At 43.6% G+C, this 19074-nt stretch overlaps 1 protein-coding gene across 1 annotated transcript in view; it reads right to left on the bottom strand.

The window, feature by feature from the left end:
- Nucleotides 1–15929, bottom strand: part of PCCB (propionyl-CoA carboxylase subunit beta) — a 59030-nt gene extending 43101 nt beyond the window's left edge. The window contains exons 1-4 of the mRNA XM_085869987.1: nucleotides 15535–15929; nucleotides 9151–9264; nucleotides 8806–8874; nucleotides 3762–3818 (exon numbers count right to left, since the gene is read on the bottom strand). Coding sequence (XP_085726113.1) covers nucleotides 3762–3818; nucleotides 8806–8874; nucleotides 9151–9264; nucleotides 15535–15771 — 477 coding nt within the window. The 5' untranslated portion in view covers nucleotides 15772–15929. The remainder of the gene's footprint in view (nucleotides 1–3761; nucleotides 3819–8805; nucleotides 8875–9150; nucleotides 9265–15534) is intronic.
- Nucleotides 15930–19074: the final 3145 nt, after the last annotated feature.

Below are 19074 nucleotides of genomic sequence, written 5' to 3'. Positions count from 1 at the left end.
ATGTAAATTGTAAATCAAGCATAAATGCGTCTTGCTCCAAGCTATTTCTCGTGAGGGCAATTTCGTTCTGATCAGGAAAATCTTCATTGAGTTATGGTGAAAAATGTTTAAAATATCTATAATTCGGTCATGACCTTCAAAAAGTATGTCAACCCCACATGCTTTTTAGATCCTCTTGGAGGATCTCAAGTCTTACTCACGTTGTTGTTCTTGTGGACTTTTTGTTTCACAGCCTACAGTTTTCATCGAAACTTCCTGAAACTTGGCATATATATGTAAAAATACCCTGCACAAACAGTAACCATCTCCGATTTTGAAAATTCCTCCTAGAAAAAGAAGTTATGATGTCAAAATATCTCCGCTAATGGAAATTGCCGAAAAAAATTATCTCAAACTAGGCAAGCTTTTGAAATCTGTTTGTGGGAATCGAACAGGGCATTAGCAGAGATTAATTACCGCACATATGATAAATCACTATGACGTCATATCAATTTTATGACGTCATTCCTATTTTTTGACATTTTTTGTTTCACAACCAAGAGTTTTCATCGGATCTTCGTGAAACTTGCCATGTATATACAGAAAGCCCAATCACAGGCAGTAACCATCTCTGATTTTGGAAATTCTTCCTAGAAAAAAAGTTGACGTCATAATATCGCCGCTAATGGAAATCGCCTACACCATTATCTCCGAAACTAGGCATCACAATACATCACAATGACGTCATATTCGTTTTTATGACGTCATCATTAAGAGGACGAGGATCTTAGCTCATTCGAGCTTGTTATTCGCATTATTAATGCAAATTTTTATTTCGAAAGTCCCTGCTGGCTCAGAGGTGCAGCTTGGAAATTTGGAGTCTTGGGAGTGCAGGAAGAAAAACAAATAAATAAATAAATACAAATAATAATTAAAAAATTCTCATACACATCTGGATCTACACCAAAATCAAATAAATTCGTCCTTGTCACACACACAACGTGTCCACCAAGTTTCGTCCGAATCCGTCCACAGATTTTTGAGATATCTTTATATATAAATAATATTTACGGACTTCAGAATCCGGTCTGATGAATGTATCCACACATCCAGGTCCTCAGACAGTTATTTCCTTAAATGCATGTTCAGATTAGCCCCATCCCCATGCCTAATGGGATCTTAAATGTGATGCGTTGAGAAGGGTAAAGGATAGATCCCCTCTCTTATGGGAAGCTTTTTTCTTCACGACAGACATGTTCACACACATTTCTGTCACGAGCTCTGAAGCCCGCCCACATTTTTCCTCAGCAACATTCTTTCGCGAGCTCCGACGCCCGACTTTTTTGAGAGCGCACGGGTCGTTATGATAACCGATCGCCAGTGGGGCGGGGTGAGCTTGGGGTAGACGGCACCCCACAGAGACGGCCCGGAGATATAAAAACGAGCGAGAGCTATGTCGGGGGGAAAAAGGCGCGAGGAGAGGAAAGGCGCGAGGAGAGGAAAGGCGCGAGGAGAGGAAAGGTGCGAGGAGAGGAAAGGCGCGAGGAGAGGAAAGGCGCGAGGAGAGGAAAGGCGCGAGGAGAGAAAGCGAAAGCGAAAGGAGAGAGGAAAAAGCAAAGGGCGAGCAAGAAGCGGGTGTCTGACCAGAAGCGAGAAAGACAGCGGGTGTCTGACCTGCGCCAACGAGACAATTCGTCCTTCCCAGTGCTTCGGCAAGTGAACGTGTGGTGCACGTGTGGGTGTGAGCAGCACCGCCAACAAATGAGGCACGGGTCGGTCACCAACAACACCAAGGTCTAAACCCGCGACGGACGATCCCGGTGCCCTCCAGACGTCGACTGGCGTTCAAGGTTGTTCGCGAGAGGGTGCATGGCGGGGCTGGGTGCTGGCGACGGACGTGACACGCACGCACACATTTCAGGACGTTTTCGCTTCAGGAACGACTTTCTGGTGAGCGAGACGATTCTTCCCTCCCCCTCCCTCTGAATGATCTGTTGGGTACCCTTGTCTGTGTTTAGCTGTAAGTCAGTCAACCCCCGATAAGAATCTGCTCTTTGTCTCTTTCCTGGCATTTTGATTGATTTTGCTTTGACATTCATTCCTCAGCAAATAAATTCATACCTCAGCAAATAAAACGTTTATTTATTTATTTATTTATTTATTATATTATTAATAAATCATTTGTCGATTTCCAACCTGTCCGTGTTTGTCCTTTCCTTCCATTGGTCTAGCATTATCCGAACCGAGATAGACTGGGAAGTAATTACCACAGATTTAACAAAAAACTGTTGGCATGCACCAGCGGTGAAAACGCTCGGCCGCCTTAATTAAAATCTAATCAGACAACATTGGTGCTTTGCTGAGGGTGCGCTCCCTGCTCAGGTAGCCACGTGACCTCTAGTTAAACGGAATCATTAGACAGTGGACACTGGAACTCATGGTTGACTGGGTGGAGTTCGTGGTTTTAAAACAACCCACCATACCACAACGTTAATTGTGAGCGGTGGCCCCAGGTCCGGCTCTACCGAGGACAACCGGGGATTAATCCCGGAGTGACAAGCTGGTGTCTCGGTACCCGTGGCCGCAAATATATATCGTTTTTGGCCCTATCTCACGATGGTGAACAATCACTGTAAAAATTCGAGTCGCCAGGGTCAAATTTATTTATTTTAATGTTTTAGGGGTCAAAAGGTCAGGTACGGAAAAATGCAATTACGGGCACATTTTAAAACATCTTTTACTGAAACTTTGTACATGCAATCATCATTGGTGGACGCATGAAATATGAAATGCTTTTTTTGGAATTTGACCCCTGGCTCCCCAGTTCATTCACCAGGGGGTGAGGACTTATGGTAACAGGGGTCAAAAAGCTCAAAAAAATTTTTTTTACTCCAAATTTGATATTGGGTCATTTCTGATGGAACTTTTTGTCATCTTTTAACTTTGCTTTAGGTGGGAAGCATAGGGATTTGCGATAGTGCGCCATCAACTTTGCTCTATTTGCCACTTATTGAGGCTCGATGCTAGCTGTAGACAGAGCAAAGTAATATGTGACATTGGTGAACCAGGTTGAACCGAGGAGTACAAGATTGAACTGACGATGTAGAGACATCCACGTCAAAGGTGCGGTTCAGGGGAAGGAGGTGAGGTTAGGTTCAAAGGCGGTCAGTGAGAATCGTTCTAAAGGGCACTGCAAACAATCATTAATTGGACTCGGTCAACAGACACACCGGCTGGGCACTTGCAATATTTTTGACTGCCCTGCCATGCTTGAACTGGCATACAACATTTAACTAGCAGCCAGGCATGCAATGATTATTATCAGCACAATAATTTTTGTTTTTTAAACAATGCACACAAAAAACAAATGAGTGCAAAAGCATCAAGAAAAATAAAAAATAAAAAATAAAATAGATTTTCTTTAGCACCAACTTTTTTGTGTCAACAATTTGGTTGCAAAATGAAAGGCAGGTGACATTGCTATTCTTGTATTCAATTTTACCTTTGCATTACATTAATATTTGCTTAACGTAAAGGTCAAAATTTGCACACATATCCAAATTCACCACCAACAATACTTAACCTATTGAAAACAATTTGGGTAGCACAATGAAAAATAATAATAATAATAATATAAAAAAGTCTCAATAATCGGTCTGTGATTGGCCATTCAATATACGATCATGAATGGACATAGAGCATCTCCCAAATAGTAAACACAATAATATAGTTTAAACTCCAGGCACAAACCACCTTGTGTGAGTGATCCCACCTGCTCTCACCTTGCATATTTTCTGTGCGTGCACTCCGGACAAGCTTCCACCAAAAACCGTGAAATCCTGTGCAGCACAGCGTCGCAAAACACTTCATTACTCACAAGAAGCTGGCAATCCTCAGCATGCAAATGGGTACGATCATCCACTGTTTACAATTTTGATTTTCCTTTTTGGTTTGAATGCACAGGGTAATCATTGATCTGTGTTGAGAGCACGAGAAAAGGACTAAATGCATGAATCGCAACAAATGCAAAAAAGGTCAGACATGCTCACATGTATGCCTTGGAACAAAAACAAACTAGAACAGCACTTGGTAGAGTGCATACCTCTGCCAGGCTGAACAGTTTATGCTTTGTATCCCACCAATAGGCTGATCTGGATCCGGACCTGAACCAAAATCGAATCGCCTTGTTCTTGTCCCCTAGCCAAATCATTCACCTAGTTTTGTCATAACTCATCCACAACTTTTTGAAATATCATGCTATATATCGTTTTTGGCCCTGTATATCAATGGTGAAGAACCACTTGAAAAATTAAATAATTATCAAATCTGGATCTTCACCAAAATCGAATCGATTCTTCCTCGTCACACACCCAACGTGTCAACCACGTTTCGTCCGAATGCAACCATAACTTTTTGAGATATCGTGCTATATATTGGTTTTAGCCATATCAATGGTGAAAAAAAAAAAAAAAAAAGAAATCGCTTAAAAAAATTATCGGATCCGGGTCTTCACCAAAATCTCAATTCTTCTTTGTCACTCACCCAATGTGTCTACCAAGATTCGTCCGAATCTCTCCACACCTTTTTGAGATATTGTGCTTTATCGTTTTTGGCACTATCTCTCAATGGTGAAGAATCATTGAAAAATTCTAGTATCTGGATTAGGATCTTTCCCAAAATCGAATAATTTCATCCTTGTAACACACCCAGCCTCTCAACCAAATTTTGTCCGAATCCAGCCTCAACTTTTTGAGATATGCTGTTCACAGACAAACAGACAGGGATGAAAACAACCTCTGTCCACCGTCGATGGCAGAGGTAATAAATGAATAAAACATTAAGAAAATGATTTCCATGTATATATGTAGTTTATGACGTTGTGCACTATGACACATGACACAATATAGTTAATGACACAGCTTTATGATGACAATTCCATTGAGAATGTAAACGTCACGTTATTGTGTCATGCAGGATAAGTATTCGATGGCCAGAAGCTGATATTGTAATTTGAGTTTGTTATGAATTTGTCCTTGACTTTTCTCCTCAACCTGTGCTCACTGGCAGCCTTGAAGTGGGCTGAACATTTGAATGTGCATTTGCATGTCCGCTTCATATGGCTGGTTCAAACTCACTATTGTTTAAGCTGGCTTTCTGGTAGTCAAGTTGGTTTTTTAACAGAAACTGTGAGTAAAGGATGTGGAAAGAAAATTCCAGGGTGGCATTTGGCAAAAGTTGTCAAACAGTTTGAGAGATTCAGGGAGGGAAACAGTTAGACATCGATAAAACTGGGTAGATAGGAGAGGAGAGAAGTCCAGCTTTCAGGGTTGCCCAATTTGGCAGCTGTGAACAGTGATGCAGGCTTGGTCCTGCATAGGGTTTGATGTGGTAGTTATTGTTCAGTGGTGATTATGTGTCTTCACTACCCTGCGTCATTCAGATGCTGCAGACTCTCAAGGCTCTCGTTGTCCCTGTTTTCAAGGGTGCTGGTGAGCATTCTGAGCCAAGTAACTATCGCCCCACCAGTCTGCTACCTGTAAAAAGCAAGGTATTTGAATGCTTCATCAATGAACAACTTCTCAGCCATCTGGAGGACAATGAACTTCTCATGGACTGCCAGTATGGCTTTCGTCATTCTCGCTCTACTGGTGATCTGCTATCCTTAATTACAGATCATTGGAACAAGAGGAAGAGAGGAGATTGGGACCATATTCTGTGCAGAGCGTTGGTGCTGCTAAAGCAGTCTCCTTAGCTATTGGGCACAATCCTGGATGGGTCGCCACTCCGACACAGTATACCAGCATGCTGGCACTCATTTTGCCGACCTCGGAAGGATGACAGGTCGAGTTAACCCCACCTGGTATTAATTCAACAGCTGAGCAGGATTTGAACTCAGGACCCTAGAATCCAAAGCCCGCCACCCTAACCATTAAGCCAACACCAAGCATAAGGACATTGGAGCTCAAGGGTTGCTTTTTGATAAAGGGGTTGCTTGCTGAGTTGCTTTAGATATCTTGCAGGCCTTTGATAAAGTGTGGCACAAGGGTCTGCTCCACAAGCTTCAGTCATGTGGTGTACCTGGTGTAATGCATTCAATCATTTCGGCTTTCCTTACAAATTGCGAGATGAAGGTGGTACTTGAGGGTCAATCTTCTCCGATTTGCTCCATCAATTCTGGTGTTCCACAGGGCTCTGTCCTTGGTCTCACTCTGTTCCTGGTTTGTATTAATGATCTTCCTGATAATGTTCCATCTCAGCTAATCATGGATGCTGATGACTCCTCACTTTGCTATACGTCTGCTGATTCACTGGACAATGATTTAGAGAATGTGTTGAAGTGGGGGCATGACTGGCTGGTAACTTTCAATGCAAAGAAAACGACATTGTTGTCCATGTCTCATTCCAGAAACAGGTCTTTCCCTTCTGTGCACATGGGGTCTTCAACCTTAACAGAATCATCTGACCTTCTGCTTCTTGGTCTTGACATCTCTAGCCTCCATTAGGATTGTGCATTTCTCGTATTGCCAAGAGTGCTTCCAAACAAGTTGGTTGCCTTTATTGAGCGCAGAGGTATTTACCTCCTGATGCTGTTTTATACCTGTATAAGACAACTGTACGTCCCCTTATGGAATACCCTTGCCACATGTGGGCTTGAGAACCAGCCTGCCACATATCTTTACTTGGTAGGCTCCAGAAACGTATAGTGAACATGGTTGGTGCGGAGATGGGTTCAACTCTTGAACCACTCTCTCACCTTAGGAGAGTTGCCACTCTTACTTTGTTCTACAGATATTTTCATGGCAAATGTACTGCTGGACTTTCTAACTTGGTTCCTCCTGTACGAGTGTATGGACGCAAGACTCGGTTTGCAATCTCTGCACACCCATGTACTATAGTTGATCCAAAGTACAGAATCCTCTGAAGAGGAAGAGGAGAAAGAGAAAGAGAAAGAGGAAGAGGAGAAAGAGAAAGAGAAAGAGGAAGAGGAGAAAGAGAAAGAGAAAGAGGAAGAGGAGAAAGAGAAAGAGAAAGAGGAAGAGGAGAAAGAGAAAGAGAAAGAGGAAGAGGAGAAAGAGAAAGAGAAAGAGGAAGAGGAGAAAGAGAAAGAGAAAGAGGAAGAGGGAGAAAGAGAAAGAGGAAGAGGGAGAAAGAGAAAGAGGAAGAGGGAGAAAGAGAAAGAGGAAGAGGGAGAAAGAGAAAGAGGAAGAGGGAGAAAGAGAAAGAGGAAGAGGGAGAAAGAGAAAGAGGAAGAGGGAGAAAGAGAAAGAGGAAGAGGGAGAAAGAGAAAGAGAAAGAGGAGAAAGAGAAAGAGAAAGAGGAAGAGAAAGAGGAGGAGAAAGAGGAAGAGGAGGAGAAAGAGGAAGAGGAAGAAAGAGGAAGAGGAAGATGAAGAAAGAGGAAGAGGAAGATGAAGAAAGAGGAAGATGAAGAAAGAGGAAGAGGAAGATGAAGAAAGAGGAAGAGGAAGATGAAGAAAGAGGAAGAGGAAGATGAAGAAAGAGGAAGAGGAGAAAGAGAAAGAAGAAGAGGAGAAAGAGAAAGAAGAAGAGGAGAAAGAGAAAGATGAAGAGGAGAAAGAGAAAGATGAAGAGGAGAAAGAGAAAGATGAAGAGGAGAAAGAGAAAGATGAAGAGGAGAAAGAGAAAGATGAAGAGGAGAAAGAGAAAGATGAAGAGGAGAAAGAGAAAGATAAAGAGGAGAAAGAGAAAGAGGAGAAAGAGAAAGAGGAGAAAGAGAAAGAGAAAGAGAAAGAGGAGAAAGAAGAAGAAAGAGAAAGAGGAAGAAAGAGGAAGAAAGAGGAGAAAGAGGAGGAGGAGGAGGAGGAGAAGGAGGAGGAGGAGAAGGAGAAAATGCCCAAAACAACAATAAAGATTTTTTGCTTTACTTTACCTGCCAAGGTGTATTCTGTTACCTTCAGCTGATAAAAGCTATCTTTAAAATTGTCCACCAATGCAGATGGACACGATCTTCATCAAAGCCTAATATTCCTTTATGTACGACGAGCAGGGATACCCGTGCTCCGCACGGGAATCCCGTGGATGACGGTGGATCTGAAGGAGTACATGTCAGAGTTAATTGTAAAATTGTAGAGGCTGCCACCATTATTATTATTTTTTTCATCACCACGATAATATTATATTTCCCTGCCATGTTTGAAATGCAGAAGACTCGAGTTTAAAAATGTTAAGATTTATTGCCGCATCAGATAAAAAAAACCATAATACCTCAACAATGTGAGGCTGGTTTCATGTCATCATTTGTGACTTAATTTATACGTCGGGCATAACCCAGCCTGGCCCAGCGTATTTGATTTATTTACGTCTGTTATCCTGATAACGTTAAAATTATAACCGTTCTTGAAGTAAGAATTGGGAGACGTGTATTATGAAACGGCATACCTCTGAACACCTCTGTCGCTGTTGCCGTGCAGTTCGAGAATTCAAATTTGTTCGCTTTCGCAGTGGCATAATGTTTCGGGTTTCAAAGCTGTTATAACAGGAGGAGAATGTGTATGTTTAAAAATTCAACGAATACGAACATTTTGTGTTTCAAAAAACCCTAGCGTTTTTAACCATGAAGCCTTTTGTTACGATTAATACGCCAGCACACTATTCGAAAGCCATTTTTTTAATGGAAATTTTATTATATATATTTTTCATTTTTATGGAAAGCCACTTAGCGCATCCTGGAGCTGAATGTTAGGTCTATATGTGTGTAAAGTTTCATCAAGATCGGTTCACTGGTGTAGGAGCTTATTGGTTACAAACAACAAACAGACAGACAGACAGGACTGCCATTTATATAGTAGATAAACAACTCTCTTACCTGGCTGAAGACAAAGACTGTACGGCCATTAATCTGTCCACGACCCGTCACCACACTATCACCAGGAATCTGCAGAAGCAGAATTAGAAAATAAATCGATAAACACGGAATAGGCATGTTGGGAAAGGAAAGATGGAAATAAATGGATTATTGATCCGAGGTTGGAGTTTGGGAGATCAAAACTCAGTAACATCAAACTTACTATTCAATGGGGGAGAGAAAAACAGGACAATTCAAGGATATCAAAAAGATTAGAAAATATGAGGGTCAAAGAAAAGAAAAGGCAAGCAAGGAAAAAGTTTTCATCATCTGTCTTTGAGTTATGTTCAATGTGGTTTTCCATGCCTTGGTCTGGTCCATGTTGAAATCTGAACAGCGATGTTCCACAAAAGCATCAAATTCCAGAAAAGATCCATGATCAAGCAGCACATTCAGTCGCTCCCGAGCTGTCAGTTTACCCTGCACAATACAATGACAAGACCAGTACATAAATAGTCAGCTACACCAATAAAATTATTTTTTTATTTTAAAGGAGCCAGGGAGTTTGCTCCACGAACACACACAAAAAAAGAAAGTGCGATTCGAGGTACAGTAAAACCCCGCTATTCTGAACACTTCTGGGACTGGACGAAAATGCGTTCATATGCGGGGTGTTCACATTATCGGGGATTAGGGTATCAACCGACCATGGACGCGTCATCGGTATTCGATAGATCACAAAAGTCGTTTAATCAATACATACACATCTAAATACACATTCCACAGACAAAATGAGCACGCAATTATTGGCATTCAGTAGTAATAATACAATTATTCGAATTATTTGCCACGGAAATATAGAAAATTGATAAGATAAAAAATGCAACGCAAAATTGACAGCACGAGAATCAAAATTTGAAATTTAGACAATTACTTGTCTCCAAGCCAAGATGTTATAAAACTCTGTGGTTTCGATTTGGCATTCTCCAGGACATGAACTTGAACTGAATGTTCGATTCTTTCCAAAGGAGCGAGCAACTCTGCCCATCCTTGATTCAGAGAGAGAGTTTTAAGCTTTTGCACACAACTGAGTCCATCTTGTACCGTCACCTGCATGCTTTCCACTTCCTCTTCGTCCCCATTCTCTTCGTCATCGTCTTTCCGCATTAAATCGTTCTCCCAGTCGTCGTCCTCACAGTCATGAACGCGCACCGTATCGTCGCACCAAACGTATTCCTCGGTGGTCACGTCGTCGTATACGCCAATCTCTGCACCACGCGAAATGAGCTCGCGCAGGCTGAGGTCATCGTCAGCGTCCCAGTCACTATCGGGTGACTCGGAAGGGAAGCCGCAGTTGACGAAGAACTTGGTAATCGTCGTCGGCTGGACTTGATCCCATGCATTGCTGCTCCACTGAACAGCATGGAGAACGTTGACGCTCTTCAAGATTTCGTTTACGTTTGAAGCGGTATCGATCTTCGACAGCACGTGCCGGAGCAGCCGTTGTTTGAAAAGATGCTTCAGGTTGCTTATCACGCCTTGGTCAAGGGGCTGCAAGACCGACGTAACGTTCGGAGGCTGGAACTTTACGGTCACGTTCGTCAGCGTCACACCCATTGGATGAGACGGCGCATTGTCTTGGAAGAGAAGAATCCTCCGCCGCTGGTTTCGCATCTTCTTGTCCAGCGCTTTCAACCATTCAATGAACAACGCCGAGGTCATCCACGCTCATTTGTTTGCTGTCCACGACACAGGGAGGGAATCGACTTTGATGTTACGAAAGCAACGTGGTTTCACTGAGTTACCGATGGCGAGTGGTTTAAGTTTCTCGCCAGTCATACTAGCGCACAACAGCAGCGTTATTCGATCCTTTGGCGACTTTATACCATGGCAGGTGTCTCCCTTTTCCACCAGCGACCTTTTGGGTAGAGCGCGGAAGAAGAGGCCAGTCTCGTCGGCGTTAAAAATGTCTTGTGGCTTGAAACCATCGCAGAGCTGTGGCAGACGCGTTTTCTACTCCTCTACTGTCGTGTGATCAACGCCACCACTCTCGCTGCTAACTGCACGTGCCGAGATCGTTTTGAGCTTGATATCGGGCAAGCCAGCCGTTAGATGCCTTGAAATCCACCTCACCAATGGCAGTCGTGATTTCTAAGGCCTTCGCTTGGATCATTCCATGTCAAATCATCAAAGAATCTGCCGTCATCTCTCAGATTTTTGTAAAACTTTGGGAACCAATTGGGACCCATGAAAAACGGCAAGAACTCAAATATTTTTGCTAACAGCCTCTTAATTAGTGAGATACAGACTAACGAACTTTGGACTAATTAGCATGACGTCGTGAATTCAAATGGCCATATCCCTAAAAGTATAACACCTAGAGAGCTGGTTTTGGTGTCATTTTAAAGGTATTTTCATGCCCTATGAATTTGTCTGGGCAACATTTTCCTAACTCCAACCACAAAAAAGTTATCACAAAATATAAACTTCAATCATGAATCCCCAAAAAATGTATCCTTCAAATTTCCTCAAATTCATCCCAGAGGGACCTTATGATGTCAAGAAGCTTCCACATAAGTTTTGTGATGGGCACTCCAATAGTTTCTGAGATATGAGCAATAATGTACATGGACGTATGGCATATAGGTTCGAAAATCAGCATTTGTAATGTATAAAACAATCATTCTAACCTAGCCATGACAGGGAACACGGAACGACCATCAATTGCTTTGAAGTATCATATACTTTCATTTTCAACTGGGCCTGAGGGGAAGAAACAAGTGCTGCTGTTGCTGCATTGAAGAGGAAATTGAAAGCCTAAGTCAGGTTAGTAAACACTGTGTACTTGAACTCACTTATTGATTGTATAATACTGTTGCGGATTCGCGCCCGCCGGCGTGCTGACGGCCACGTAACTCGAATCGCGGCACGCCGCCCACCGGACGAACAATCCAGTCGTGACCCTCTCGGACTAACGCCGGGAACCAGTCACGGGTGGACCTTTCGGTCTCACCGCGATCGAGCCAATCAGCCCCCGCGTGGGATAGGGTTGCTCGCCAAATTCGACCTACCTAAGTACCCACGCGGAGGGTAGACCGGGCGATCGCACCTCGCCGCAGGTCGACTTCGGACACGGGCCACTTAAGCGACCCGTTCCGTACTATCGGGATAACCGAGCGGTGTTATCGTCGACCTCGACGGTTCGATTAATTATCGGGCGTATTCAGCCCACTTCCAACCCTTTACGTGAAGCAAGATGAGGATTCAATGAAGGAAATGACGAAGCAAAGCGGGAAACAGTTCAACACAAAGCACATTTATTCGCGACGAACGGAAAGCACACATATACAATTCCACCAAAAGCACACAGAAAAGAAAAACACAATTCAATTTACACAAAAAGCAAATGCGACAATGCAGATCTAATACCGATTACGCGAGCACACGGCAACACTTATACAATTTTACTTCACAGACGGCGCCGACAACACATACCCAAAACCAAGGAAAAGAACACCCTCAAGGATGAGGCGGGCCTGAGGCCGAGACCGGGTCGGGCCTACCCGTCTGGTGATGAGACGCGGAGCGGCGATGGTGCCTCAACTCCGCGGGCCTCGCGGGCAGTGTCTGGTAGGGGGTGGGAAAGGGGCCCCCTTGGTCACACTATCTCAGTGCGGGGGGAAACAGGAGGGGGTTGCTGATGCTCGGGGTATAGAGGATTCCTACTCTGGCTCGAGTCCCGCGACGAGCGTCTCCACCTCGGCCAGGTCGCGCTGTCGGCCTCCCTGGGGTGCAGCTCCCTGCACGACGCGAGCACCCCCTCGTCTGCCCTCGCCGCCTCTCCACAGCTCCGTCCCCTCCGCTCCGACTCCAACGCACACGACGACCAGCTCCTTCTTGCCAACTCCACCGCCCGCGAAGTCTTAACTCTCTGTTCTCTCTCGACTCTACTACTCACTGGACTGACGAACACGGTCGCTTTTTATCAGCCCCGTAGCTTCGCCCTCTCATCTTTGACCCCCTCCCTTCGACCTTTCACCTCGCTCCCCATTGGCCCGAGAAAAAGTGGGCGTGAATGCTTTTTGATCCATAAATTTGCATATCGATCGCCCTCCAACGCCCTGGAGGCGGGGCCAAATCGCCCCTCGCTCAACGATTGGACGGCAAAAAGTGGGCGTGTGTCGTTTTTGATCCGTTTTTGAAGCACAAAATCCGTGATTTTGTACACGCTGTTCGGCGCGCGCCCTGCACGAGTCCAACACCGGTACCTACAGGCGGCGCAAGAAAGGTGGCGATGCGACGGTTGCGAGGTGTGACGTGAAGGTCGTGGCGGTTGTGGTGAAGCGGCGTTGTGGTTGGTGGTGGTAATCATGGCGGTTGGTCCAAAATAAAGATAGCAAAAGAAAAACGGCTATCCTGAAGAGTCGCAGCATGCATAAATGACATGTATTCCCACTAGACAACGGGTTTGGGCCTAACTACACATGTACTTACCGAGATACCTCACCTAAGGGACCTGAATGGTGGTTTGCGAATTTGGTAACCACAACAATACATTACAAATGCTGATTTTCGAACCTATATCCCATATGTGCATGTACATTATTGCTCATATCTCAGAAACTATTGGAGTGCCCATCACAAAATTTATGTGGAAGCTTCTTGATATCATAAGGTACCTCTGGGATGAATTTGAGGAAATTTGAAGGATACATTTTTTGGGGATTCACGATTGAAGTTTATATTTTGTGATAACTTTTTTTGTGGTTGGAGGTAGGAAAATGTTGCCCAGACAAATTCTAAGGGCATGAAAATACCTTTAAAATGACACCAAAACCAGCTCTCTAGGTGTTATACTTTTAGGGATATGGCCATTTGAATTCGCGACATTGTGCTAATTAGTCAAAGTTCGTTAGTCTGTATCTCACTAATTAAGAGGCTGTTAGCAAAAATATTTGAGTTCTTGCCGTTTTTCATGGGTCCCAATTGGTTCCCAAAGTTTTACAAAAATCTGAGAGATGACGGCAGATTCTTTGATGATTTGACATGGAATGACCCGCTTTTACCATAGGTCCACTGACAGGGATCCTCTTTGAACGAGCAGCATGGAACCATGTGTGCATGCGGTTGTCAATGTCTACGAAACTGGCTCCTTTTCGCGACTTCGCGAAGATAGGGCCCCGTCTTCGAATTCCTTCAATATCGACTCTTTACGACGTAAAATACCGTTCACTGCGCCCAGCGAAATTCCGAAATCAGCAGCGAGTTTGCGTTGCGACTTGGATTCCGCTTCCTTTACCAGGCGGACTTTATCTTCCAACAGCAGATCGTGACGCGTTTTCGGCATTTTGGTGTATGGTACTGCGTGAACTTCAATAGCAAGTGAAGATTGATGGAAAGGGAGGTGTGCAGGGCCTTCTTGTGCCCCTCCCTCAGCCTCTGCTGATTGGACGAAATTGTAATTATTGATGCTTATTGGTTGATTACCATTGATTAATTTAGAAACAGGTTCTAATTAAGTCACTGTATCTCTTCACACCCCGCTGCATTTCTATCCACGCCATTGCGTCCAGTAAAACGAACTGCGCGATGGGTGGTAATTAGTAACAGCGTTTGTTTGTATGACGTTTGCCATGCAGCCGTGGCTGAACAATGGCCATGTTTTGCACTGATGCCTTCAAATGTTGGAGTGGCGTTCACAGTGCGGGGTAAAAACTGGTTTGGGACTGGTAAAAAGCATGTTTATATGCGGGGTGTTCAGATTATCGGGGGCACTATGTACAGGATTTCCTATCTAAAAATGTGGGGTGTTCAGATAATCGGGGTGTTCAGAGAGCGGGGTTTTACTGTACATTGTATTAATAATGATTTAAAAAGTTACATTAAATTTTAAAATAATAATAATAATAATAATAATAATAATGATTGACAAAATCTCTGTCTTAATGTGTTTCAGACAAGGAAGAGCCAGAAACTATCAATTATGGCAATCCTTTAAATTATTATATAATATTACATTATTTTTTGTGTATAGAGTCAGGGCTCGTGGAAAAGCGAGAACCCTCAACGGATCAGGATGCAACAGAACAAAAGGAATAATAGAGATGGGGGGGCGGGTGTTGCCACTAACAGAGCTGAAGGACAAAGTAGAGGGAAACTTGGACAAATAATGGGTGTGGGGAGGAATGGGGGGGCAGGAGAGGATGCATGAGGTGGAAAAGATGGGAACAAAAGGAAACTCTCAGGTGAGCCCTGCAGAAACCTTGGGTGGAACAAAGCTGTCCGCGACAGGTAAGTGATAGAGATAGACCCATTGACTCAACTTCATCGCGGGAGATTCCAATAATCTATTTAATACGTACGAACTGGAGAAAAATGAAACTTTTGAAAACAAAAATTTGGGAAAGTGAGAGCGAGGATGGTGGGAGAGAGGAAGGTAGGTTATTTTGGGAGTGGGGAGAGAAGGGGAAGAGGTAGCTGTGAAGTCCATGAGGGTTTGGGGGCGGGGGAAGGGTGAAGAAGTGTCAAAAATTCCACATTTGCGTACATAATAAATGGATCACCTCCAAGTCTGACTCATAAAAAATAGAAAGCAATACAAGCAGAGGTCAAAATCGGCGGTTGTTTGAATCACTGTGGTTACCGGTACCTGTTGGTCGATGTAATGGAGACCCTGAAAGCGAATGCACCTCATGGAAGATGATTCAGTTGTAAAAAAGCATTTGATTTGGGTTGAGATTTGGGACAAACCTTGGCGTGCTGTGCCTCGATTCGCTTCACTCCTCCTCCGAGCAATGCGGCCTCTCGTCGGTTTGCGATTCGCTCCTTCAAGCCGGATGTCTCGTTGCGACACGTCTGTCCACCAAGCTCGTTTGGCTGAGGAAGCTGAGAGAGGCCGCGGACTTGCCGAGTCCACAAGGACGCCATTGACCCGAATCGAGCCCATAGTGGTAAAGGGAGACCGCGAAAGGCAGTAAGCGCTGCCATGTCTTCGCAACCGCCTCTGATTGGTTAATTTTCCACCCTGACTCTTTCCTCCCCCTCACAAGCTTTCCAGCAATCCCTACAACATCTGATTAGATTCTCGTGGTGGTGGTGGTTGCTTTTCCTTCTTCTTCTTCTTCGTCTTCCTCTTCTTCTTCTTCTTCTTCTTCTTCTTCTTCTTCGTCTTCTTCTTCTTCTTCTTCTTCTTCTTCGTCTGCTTCGTCTTCTTCGTCTTCTTCTTCTTCTTCTTCGTCTTCGTCTGCTTCGTCTTCGTCTGCTTCGTCTTCTTCTTCTTCTTCTTCGTCTTCTTCTTCTTCTGCTTCTTCTTCTTCTTCTTCTTCCACCTTCTTCTTCTTCTTCTTCATCTTCTTCCACCTTCTTCTTCTTCTTCTTCGTCTGCTTCTTCGTCTGCTTCGTCTTCTTCGTCTTCTTCTTCGTCTTCTTCTTCTTCTTCTTCTTCTTCTTCTCCTTCTCCTTCTCCTTCTCCTTCTCCTTCTTCGTCTTCGTCTTCGTCTTCGTCTTCTTCTCCTTCTTCTTCTCCTTCTTCTTCTTCTTCGTCTTCTTCTTCGTCTGCTTCTTCTCATTCTTCTTCTCATTCTTCTTCTCCTTCTTCTTCTTCTTCTTCTTCTCATTCTTCTTCTCATTCTTCTTCTCCTTCTTCTTCTTCTTCTTCTTCTTCTTCTTCTTCTTCTTCTTCTTCTTCTTCTTCTTCTTCTTCTTCTTCTTCTTCTTCTTCTTCTTCTTCTTCTTCTTCTTCTTCTTCTTCTTCTTCTTCTTCTTCTTCTTCTTCTTCTTCTTCTTCTTCCACGCCCACAATTTCATTAAACATGGGAAAACTAATGCTGTACTATATTCTAATTTTTATCGATTCAATTTAAGTAACTGATCAATTTAATTTAATGCAAATGGTAATAGATACGGGAGTAATCAGACAGCACAGTGTCAGGTAGGTTATGCAGCTTTAGGAAAAGCAAATGGGGTTTCAGACGACATTCGTTGAGTAATATATTTATATATTTTTATATGTATATATGTATATATGTATATATGTATATATGTATATATGTATATATGTATATATGTATATATGTATATATCTATATATCTATATATCTATATATCTATATATCTATATATCGGTACTTATAAAAGGCAGTGTCTGTCAGTGTCTTCTCCATAACTCCAAAACCATGAAACCTCGCAGCCTGAAACTTTCTGTGCATACGAAGAAAACTCCAAGGAAGTGCAAGAGTTTGGGTTAATTAAAACACCCGTTTTGAAGATAATTATTAACGGCCTTATTTAATTATATCCTTCATCAGGCGATCCTCGGCCACCTCACTCTCTTGGTCTTTAGGCGTTTCCTGGGTAACCTCGCTGGGGGGGGGGGGTCTGAAGCCGCCATGTTTTTTGGCCTGCTCAACCACGCCTTGACTTGGAACAGGCCGCAACGATTTCTTCACGATAACGTTTTTTTTTTTTTCCACTTTCCTCACTCATATCGAATGTCTGTTCATCATGGCGACGAATCGTTTTATACATCGCTTTTGTAAGTACTATAAGTTTTCAAATTAGGAGCTTGGAGCGATTTCATGCATTTCCTGATACGATTTTCCACAATATACTCTCACGGACTAATTAAAGTATATCATCAAAATATTATTTCGGTTTTGAGGATCGGATATCGTCCGGACTAAAAAAAGTGTCGAAATCTGTTGTGAAATCTGATAATTTAAAGCCATAACGAGTCGTTTCAACAAGGCGATAGACCTATTGACTTTTAGCAAGCAAGGCTATGTTCCCTCCTCCATACAAATACTGTTCAAGAAAATGTGAAATTTCCAAATCATTAATCTTCTCTTTTTCTACTGTTTGGAGAATTATATTGAGTGAACAAAAAATTTACAAACCTACCGAATTTAACAAGTTTCATTATGCTATATGATTTGATGCATTCACTGCAAGACCTCACTCCTGTCTCCCAGAGGGACTGCCGATCCATAGCGTCTGCCAGATCTGCGTCTATATTATCGGATATTTTGCAATGTGCTCGACAGAGAATCAAAGCAAATCTGGTATTGAAAAACAAAACAAAAAAAAAAACGGACATTTAAAAAACAAGTTATAACATTTGCGCGGACCCCGAACCGATGTACCACGTGACACGTGCACAGATGAGCAGGCAAAATGGCGGATTTTCTGTCATGTATAAACATGACATTTCACGGGTGATTGAACTTGGCGATGTCTCCAGGGTTGTCTATGGTTGATTCTATGCCTTGATTCTATGCTGCACTCAAGTCTATGGTTGATCAGTGATACACTTATAATCTTGGGGGATTTCAATGCATCGACTGGAATTGATAGGGATGGTTATGAGACGTCTGTTGGTCCCTATGGGTCTGGAACTGTGAACCAGAATAGCACTAAGTTCCTTGACTTTTCAAGAAGTCACGGATTAGGGTGGCTGGTTCATGGTTTCAGCACCCACAAGCTCATCGCTGGACTTGGTATTCCAACGCTGGTGGTGTGGCAAAGGAGATTGACCGTGTGCTCGTTGATGGTCGCTGGAGATGATCCAGAACTGCAGGGTCTACCAGAGTGCTCAGTTCCTCAATACTGACCACAGGCTTGTAGCAACTCTAAAGTTGCACCTTCATTCTGGGAGAATGGTACAATCCCAGCCTAGACTGGATGTTGGCATGCTCGAGGATGAGAGGGAAGCTGAGGAGTTTTCGAACAGGCTGAGTGAACATTTGGGGGGTTCTGGGTGCTTTGGGGAATCCTGAAGAGTTGTGAAGTGCCTTCAAGACCACTGTCCTTGATGTTGCTGGTAGATGTCTTGGAACTCACCGGAGGGCGAAGAAGAATTTTGTCTCTCAAGGGACACTGGATACCATTACCCAGAGTTGCAGGGCCAGGCTGAATGGCAGAGCTGAGCTGTTCAGGGAGCTGAGGTGTAAAACTGTACGTGCACTAAGGGTGGACAAGGAGGTCTATGTGCGAGGAATCCGTGAGGAGGTGGAGCATCACTCGGATGTGGAGCATCACTCGGACTCGCATCACTCTCGGACTCTCTGGACAATCCTCTATTTCTCTTTGCCGATGACTCCACCCTCTGCCGTACCATCTGTCATCCCTCAGACCGGCAAGCAGCAGCTTCTTCGCTCACTGCAGATCTGGATAAAATCACAAACTGGTCCAACACGTGGAACATGTCTTTCAATCCAGACAAATCTCACACTCTCACTATGTCTCTTCGAAAGGACCGTTTACAAAACCCCCTATCCACTTTCTCAACAATCC

Source organism: Eptatretus burgeri, chromosome 2 (assembly GCF_056783735.1).
Source record: "Eptatretus burgeri isolate ZD-2024b chromosome 2, Ebu_testis_v1, whole genome shotgun sequence".
NCBI classification, from domain to species: Eukaryota; Metazoa; Chordata; class Myxini; order Myxiniformes; family Myxinidae; genus Eptatretus; species Eptatretus burgeri.
The sequence above is the reverse complement of the archived record's forward strand: the minus strand, read 5'-3'. Positions and strand labels throughout refer to the sequence as shown.